The sequence below is a fragment of the Mus pahari genome, chromosome 2, assembly GCF_900095145.1.
Source record: "Mus pahari chromosome 2, PAHARI_EIJ_v1.1, whole genome shotgun sequence".
Classification (NCBI taxonomy): domain Eukaryota; kingdom Metazoa; phylum Chordata; class Mammalia; order Rodentia; family Muridae; genus Mus; species Mus pahari.
In genome coordinates this window covers 53,909,753-53,918,611 of record NC_034591.1, presented here as the reverse complement: position 1 = coordinate 53,918,611, position 8,859 = coordinate 53,909,753, and the positions used below count along the sequence as shown (strand labels likewise).

At 45.4% G+C, this 8,859-nt stretch overlaps 1 protein-coding gene across 1 annotated transcript in view; it reads right to left on the bottom strand.

Moving 5' to 3' along the window:
* Positions 1 to 909: 909 nt before the first annotated feature.
* The window catches only part of Bpgm (bisphosphoglycerate mutase), a 28,241-nt gene continuing 20,291 nt past the window's right edge, over positions 910 to 8,859 (bottom strand). Inside the window, exon 3 of the mRNA XM_021190825.1 lies at positions 910 to 1,786. Coding sequence (XP_021046484.1) covers positions 1,608 to 1,786 — 179 coding nt within the window. The 3' untranslated portion in view covers positions 910 to 1,607. The remainder of the gene's footprint in view (positions 1,787 to 8,859) is intronic.

Below are 8,859 nucleotides of genomic sequence, written 5' to 3'. Positions count from 1 at the left end.
AGGCTGTCGTCCTTTGCTTTAGAAGAAAAAAAAAAACAGCTCATGTCTGTCCCAGTTTCAGAAAGAGGCCAAGATTAGGATGCAGGTCAGACCCACTTCCAGAAATCCCAGATCCGTGTTACCAAGGCAAAGAGAACTGCTTCACTGGCTGGTCGGGAGGCTGGAGCGCTGCGGCTGTTGACAGTAGGTTTATGTAAATCCCCCTCCATAAATATCCCTTCTGCTCACAGATATTTCGGTCAAATCTCAAAAACTAGTAAATATCAGAAAGCATTGGTAAAATCGCCTAGAGAAGTCTCTAAGATTCCAAATGCTTTGTTTATCTCTTCAGCCATCTTTTCTGCCAATCCCTAAAGATGCTGAATCAAAAATCAAAACCAGGCTGGATACCAAGCCGCAGCAAGGACTTAGAACTGGTTTCCATCAAAGGCCCATTTTATTATAAAACAGATACAAGTAAACTAACCCACTCCTAGAAAGAGCATGAAAAGATGATAAAATCTATATAATAAGTACTATGTCTGCAAAATGTGTGCATGACTGTCACTGGAATAGCCAGGACTTGCTTTCAGGGAGGCAACAGCCTAAAGAAACGGTGACAATCACACAGCATGTGAACACACTTCATTTCTGCTCACAGCCCACCTAAACTAGGATACGGACTGGAATCTTTTTTATCTAGCTGAGGAACAGCAGATGCACATCAGAAGCTCTCATGGGCCGTCATCCTGCTCAGGTGAATAAAATCACGCGCACCGGGATCAACTTCCCCCAAGCCAGCCTTCACTTCAGGAGCAGGCTGTGCTCAACTAAGTGTCACCCTTGGAGTGCTACTGGAGACGGCGGCCAGGGCAGCCTCAGAGGCCCGTCTGAAATTCACCACACACCCGAGGCACCTTGCCCGTGTTGTTTGCAGTCACAAAGCTTTATTTTAAACTAACCGTGAAGTCCCCAAAGATTAAGGTTCAAACGCTAAAAATGAAACAGAAGAATATAAACTACCACCACTGTGCATATCTTGGTCCTTCTAACGGCTGAAGTTGGTTTCTACTGACGGCAGACAGGATGGCACTGGGCTAGAAAGCAAAGAGCCTTGCGCTCTGTGGCACTCCGATGTCTTCCCTAGGACCCATCTGTGACTCAGCCATTCCATGTGACTCTGCCATTCGATGTGCCTCTGATCTAAACTGCCCAAGTGCTACCGAGAAGTCTTCTTGGGAAGTATTATTGAATAAAATGGTGACCTGCTCACCGGAATAGTGCCTGACAGTGGTGACTTGGCAATGACTTGTTAGGTGATGAACAATTTCATCTCCACTTGTCTCTACTTCATCTCTCCTGCCTCCAAAACACAAAACAACGTTGGTCAAACCTGGCTGGCTACTACTTTGCAGAGTTAATTCAAACGGGAGGAGCAGAAAAGTTAATTCAGGCTTCAGACATAGCTCTTCAGCATTAGAAGGTCACGTCTGGACCATGATAAATTACCTAATTATCTACACAAACTCTACCACACAGCCTAGACTTGCGGAGAGGGGGCCAGTCGGGAGAGGGGGAGAAGCCCACTCAGAATGCACTGCATGCCACCCCAAACTCCTGGCCACACTTTATTCTTTGCCTTGTTTCACTTTCCCTTGATCATCCACTTTCTTAATGGCTGCCTGGATGGCCTCCTGGTTGCCCAGGAACTGGTGAGGCCCAATGGCACGCAGATTCTCATCCAACTCCAGCAGAATCGGAACTCCAGTGGGCAGAGTGACGTTGATAATATCCTCGTCTGAGATACCTGTGGAGCAGGAGAGAAGAAACAAGGTGTTAGACAAACTTGGCAGGACGGTCTGTTTAACTGTCAGACTGTACACTGAACTTGACCCGTATCAACCGTGAGCCCCAAACCGTGAGGGGCCACCTATAGCTCCAGAGCACAGAAACATAACAGAAGAGATTAGACAGTGCTCGGTCGTGGAGTTGGACATTCCTTCTGAGGCAACCTGTTCCTGGCTGTTTCTTATCCAAACCAAAGAAAAGAAAACAGACAGCTGTCTTCCGAATGCTAGTCTTAAAATGAGGGCTTTTCATTAAGCACCGAATATAACTAATTCACTTGATTAGAATGTGATTGGTTTTCCAATACTTAGTACTTTACGGGATGCCCATAAACAAGGCCTCTTTCTCCTATCGTCCTTAACATCTCCAGAGGAAGGTTTGTGTGTGTGTGTGTGGGGGGGGAAGGTAGGTCAGATTTAAAACTTTTTTTTTCCCCCGAGACAGGGTTTCTCTGTGTAGCCTATCCTAGGGATGTCCTAGAATTCACTTTGTAGACCAGGCTGGCCTCGAACTCAGAAATCCTCCTGCCTCTGCCTCCCGAGTGCTGGGATTAAAGGCGTGCGCCACCATGTCCGGCTTTAAAACGTTTTAATATAAGATCATTACAGATAATCTACCTTTGACTACAGGAGTAGGGATTGGCAGTAGTGGCTGCGGTTGTACAATTTTATTTTTACAACGACTTTTAACTTAAACATCTAAAATCCTGGCAACACTCTACAGGATAGTACACCTCTAAGCACTTATGTGCAAATAACTCATGTATGGGCCATCACCACCCTATGGGAAGATAAGCTATCACCTTCTCCACATAATGAGGTATGGCACCGAGAACTTAAGAGTGCACAGAGTATGGCAGGGCCTGGATTCAAGTCTGGATAGGTACCTGTACCTACCACAATCTGAGTTCAAAACACACGGAGAAAGAGTTGGAGACCAGTGCACTGAAAGGCAACTGAAAGTGTTCACGCCGTCTACTGTAAGAAGACACACCACACTTCTCCAAACTTGTAGACTCTAACCATAGGGCTCTCCTCTGCGCTAATGGCAAGGAGCTAGGTGCGGCTCTGAGCATGGGGCAAGCATTTACCTTCACTTGGCAATGGCAGAATAAACTATCACCGGTTAGTTATAAATGTGCCTTGCTGTTCTAATTGGTCACTAGTCAAAACTGTGTGCACCAGCTGAGAATCTTGGAATCACTACCCTGGGTCCTTATTGATGGAGTAGCTCTTTATTCTAATTTCATGTCTTGGACCAGAAGAGCTACCTATTGACATCTATGTACAAACTACCCACATATGCACAGCTATGGAACGGAGGGGATTCCTAACTTTAGAAAACCTGGTTTCTTCTAAGCATACTGCCCCAGAGCCTCAACATGCTATGCAATGGATTTTAGGGAAGGGGTCTTCCTGAGCCTCCGACATTCCCGTATCTCAGCGAAGCATTTATAATTGGAAATTCATATCCACTCATTCATATTCTCTCTCTCTCTGACCTTGCACTATGGAAGGACTGTGGGGAGAAGACACAGCTTAGGTGAGAATGATACAAAAAACAATGCAGAGCGTTGTTCCTTTCCCATCTGCTAGACAGTTTCTAAACAGAATGTAGCCAACCCACTGCTGATCCGCATGGAGCCCCTGCCTCACACAGCAACGTCACTCAAGATTGCCGCCACAGTCCGAAGCTGGTAAGGGCAAAGACACTCAGCTCCAGGCACAAGATGTTCAGTAGACATGACAGCCTTAGATTCTAAGAGCCCTCTGATTCCATCAGTGAGAAAGCGAGCTAGCTGGCTTTGTGACAGCTGCCACATGCCCCCCCTGGAAGAGGGCAGGATAGCTGGCCCCACAGCATGTGGAGCAGAGCCAGAGGACCACCGAGGGCTTGGAACCCACTGCCCCTCACTCCCACGTCCCGGGGAAGCTCTGGAGGCCCTGGAGCCCAACTTGACCAAACCCCAGTAACCAAAGATCTTTCACACAAACGGAATTCTCTTGGCAGGCTTTTATGCATAGAGGACTACTTTGTTATAAAAGGAGCGAGGGTAGTCCCTTTTAGCACTAAAATCACTCTATTTAATTCTTAATAGACAAGGAAAGTGAAGAGTGGTTCTCAACCTGTGGGCCATGACCCCTTTAGGGATCACGTACCGCATATTCAATATTTACAATTCATAGCCGTAACAAAATTACAGTTATGAAGCAGCAACGAAAATAATTTTATGGTTGAGGACCACCACAATATGAAAAACTGTCTTAAGGGGTCACAGCATTAGGAAGGTTGACAGCCCCTACCTCAGAGGCACGGGCAACATGGGGACATTGAGGGATGTTTCCACTCAGCTGCAAGGTAAGGCCGCGCTTGGTTTCTAATCAGCAAGCACATGGCACACTGAACTGAAAAGAATTACCGATTTATCTAATCCATATATAACTCCTCTACATAAGCCCATTCAGAAGTTGATAGCTCGTGAAAAGGTCTGCGCATGACTAAAGTCTGTCAGAAGACACAGGACTGTGTGTGTGTGTATCTATCAGCACCTCACAGGCTGCAGACCAGGTCTGCAGCCAGTGTCTCTACTTAAGTTCTAGAACTCAGGACCTTTAGGAAGACTAAGCATCGCACGGCTAATCAGCCTTGCACTGGAAAACTTAGCCAGGACAATAGATAAGAAAGTGAAGTAGCAGCCACCTAGATTAGACAAGAAGTAGAACTATCTGCAGATGACAAGACCGTCACCACCCACTCCACACAGGAACACCGAGCAGCGACAACTGTAGTATCAGCAAGTGAGGTCACTCTCAGACCCCACCATCAGGACAGACACCAACAGGAAAGTGAAATTACTCGCACAATCCTAGTCACAGAGGTATCAGAATCAGAACGAAGTTTAGCCAAGAAAGGAAACAATGGAAGGGCACATGATTTGAATTATCTCGATTCAAAGAAATCCAACATTTATGGACTGGAAGACTTACTATTAAGATGGTGGCTCAGTCTGTAAAGTGCTTCCCACGCAAGCATGACAACCTGAGTTTGAATCCCCGACACCCAGGGAAAATGCTGCAGATGGCAGTGTGTGTCTGTGACCTCGGTGCTGGAGGGATGGGGACAAGCTGATCCCCAAGGCCGCCTCAACCCTCGAGTTCCAAGTGCAGTGAGAGACAAAATAAGGTGGGGAGCAAAAGAGGAAGACACCACGAGTTGACCTCTGGCTTACACACACACACACACACACACTTAAAAGATGTCAATTTTTCCTAGGTTAAAGTATAGACCCAACACAATCCCTAACACAAGTTCAGCTCTTTTTATAAAATACAAATACAATCTCAAACCTCACAGAAATCCAAAGTACTCAGGAAAGTGAAGACAGAGGACAGTCTCCTCAGCTCCAAAATCACTCTATTTAATCCTTAATAGACAAGAATTCACCATTTCAGCTCTCAAAACGTCCTACGAAGCTCTAGACTGAGGAGTGTCATCCTTGCAGATGCTACCACTCACAGTAAGGACTGACAATAGATCAGCAGGGGAGAAGGGAGAGGCAAAATTAGCCTTCACATTTTCAATCAGCTAATTTCCAACACATACTGAGGCAAGTAAGAGCAAGAGGAGTAACCTTCTCAACAGGACACGCACACACAGACACACACACACACACACACACTCACAGACACAGACACACACACACACACACACACACACACACACACACACACACACACACACACACAGAGGAGCAAAGTCCCTGAATTAGGGCAATGGCTTCTTAGACAACACAAAAGCAAGGCAACAGAAGAGAAGAAAAATGAAATCTGTGTATAGAATTGTCGGGTTCAAAGGGCACCGTCGAGAAGATGAAAAGACGCCGTAGAGAGTAGGATAATTTTATTTATTTTTACAAAATCATAGGGAAGTGTATTAAGGCTACATCAAGAACTACTATGCCTCAAAATTAAGACAGTGTCGGGGGAGCTGGCTCAGTGGCTATGAGCACTTACTGCTCTTCCAAGTTCAGTTCCCAATATTGGCAGTTCATGACCACCTGTAACGCCAGCCTGAGGGGATCCAACACCTCGGAACTCCCTCAGTACACACGTGCGTGGGCTGGGACTGAAGCCCAGTGACAGTGCTTGTCCAGGATGCACAGGTCCTGGGATTCCATCCTCAACACTACTAAGGAAACAGCTTTTACAAATAAGATCTTCATGAGAAAGATAAAAGAAGACATGAAAAGATGAGTGGCAGTGAAATAACAGGCAAAAGATCTGAGCAGACATCTCTCCAAGGATGAACCAGAAAGCACTGGCAAGGAAAACCAGCAGCTTGGTCTTTCTGGAGATGCAGTTCCAATCCACAAGAAGATGTCAGTTCGTGTCAGTGAGACGAACACAGTAAAAAGACAGATTATCAACAAGCATTATCAAGGATGTGGGTAAGAGCCGGGTGTGGTGGCACACACCTTTAATCCCAGCACTCAGGAGGCAGAAGCAGGCAAATTTCTGAGTTCAAGGCCAGCCTGGTCGACAGAGTGAGTTCCAGGACAGCCAAGGCTACACAGAGAAGCCCTGTCTTGAAAAAACAAAACAAAAAGTTATATATAAATCTCCACAGCAGCCGTACAGCTAATAGCCAAACTACAGAAACACTGAAATGCCTGCCAACTAGTGAGCAGATGAGTGTGATTGGGCAGGACGATGGAATATTATTTTGAACAGGGATGAAATATTGATATATGCTATTAATATGGAAAACACTGTAGTAAGTTTTTTTTTTTTTAAGTGCTGGAATATAGCTTTCAGTAGTGCTTGCATAAAGCCCACAAGGCCTTGGGTTCAGTTCCCAACAATAAGTAAATGGTTTTTAAAAGGCCAGTCACAAAAGACTACTTACTGTATGAATCTATCAACAGAAAATGTTCAGAGCAGAGAAGCCCACAGTGACTCAAGTGGATTAGCAGCGGCCTGGGGCTGGGAGAACCAAACATTGCTGCTGCAAGAGCAGTTTCCTTTGATAAAAATTGGAAGAATCTATCTACATTTAAATCAAGTTAAGCATTCCTTACATATTTTATTACCATTATTTCTTACAATAAAAAACATTCTAAATCCTTTCTTCTAGTTTTCTGAGCAATCCTGAACATAACTGAGCTGCTGCCATCCTACTACGTACACAACAACACAACAGAACTTCTTACTCGGCTACAGCTGCCACTTAATATCCCTTGATCAACGTTGTCTCTTGTCCTTATTTATAAACACTGTGTGGATGGGTTGAGGACCATGGACATCAGTCACATGCACTGGACCCTCACATACGGATTCAATCGGTCACCAATGGAAACTGTTGGGAAACAAATGCATTTGCACCAGTCGAACCCTTTCCCCGCTTCATCAGAGTAGAACACAGATTCCCACAGTTCCAGGCGCCACCAACAATCTGAGGAGTGTGGGGCAACGTGCATCAGCTATATACAGACACCATCTGCTTCACATAGGGACTTGACCATTGACCTACAGATTTTGTTAACTGCAGGGATGGCTGGAACCATCCTCTATGGTTACTTAAGGACAACTAACTATACACTAAAAACCACACTCAGGGACAGTTACATGTGGATTTTAGCTCACTATAGCTGTTAACAAAAATACTAAGCAGACCCAAAAGGCCTGTTCAAGTCTCAAGGCTATTAAGTCTATAAAAAAATGAACTGCTCTTACACTCAGGACTTAAACCCTGGTCATCTATCTGCCTTGTCTACTTATGTTTCTAACACTGAAGGTGAAAGAGAATGTTAATTTAATTCTTGCTCAACTCTGGTAAAGGCTGGGTGCTAACTGGACATCTGTCCCAATGTTCTCACAGGAAACGGGGAAGAGCAAGTCTGTCTGAGCTTAAAACAGTTAAGCCCAGGAAGCAGATGGCCAGGTCTAGAGGTCACCTGTGTGATCTTAGAAACATGTTCTAGGTTTGCATCAGGAAGCTGGAGTGCATCACAAGGGATGCAATGGTTTGACTTTGATGCAACAGGATCCAGCAGGCCAAGTCCTTGCCCAAGGCTTGCTTTTATTTAATGACTCATCCTTGTGTGAGTCCACTAAACAAAGGCCTCTAGACTATAGCATGCCACTAACAGAAAGAGAGCTTTAAAAAAAAGAACAAAATGTTTCCAATGAAGTTAACATTCTATTTTAATAATGCCTCAAGCTATTCCAGAGCAAACTAATTACTTACAAATTCTTAAAATACTTAGACTGGTTACTAATCAGTCAATGAGACCTAAGCAGCTGACATTCTAAAATAGCAAATTAAGAAAACCACAGGGAAGCCATTGTTTGTTACTAAAAGTTGGCATATACTAAATGCTTCATCCTAGGAAAGCTAAGTAAACAGAACTTCCCCCACTGCACTGCCCCAAACCAAACCAGACAAGCACAAAAGATGCTGTGCATTACACTCTTAAAAATCCATTCACTGGGCCACCAAACAGAAGCTAAAATGTGTAGTCAGGTATCACACCTCCTGCCTGGGAACTAGATCTGCTTTTGATTGATTGATTGATTTTTAAATCACAAGGTCTCATGTAGCCCAGGCTGACCTTAGCCTCACTTCGTAGCTGAGGCTGATTCTCCTCTTTCCACCTCCACCCCCCCCCCCCCCCCCCCCCACCCCCCCCCCCCCCCCCCCCCCCCACCCCGGCTATGAGGACGCCTGCACCACCACACCCAGTTTTATGTAGTACTGGAGATCAAAAGGCAGGGCTTCACCCGCTCCAGCGGACCAAGATCCCAGTCTCTAGATCATGTTTAACCGAGTCCCGGAGCGCCTTCTTGGAAATGGCACCAGGTTCTTACTCTCCCTATCTTCTTTCCATCACGGTCCCTCTGAAGCTGTCTCTTCACTTTATACCTGGTGTCTTCAGCATTTAATTATATGGCACAGGCTTGCCTTGAACTGGAGATTTTTCTACCCCAGCCTCTGGAGGACCGAGCCTAGCATGGGCAAGCACCGTAATACCTA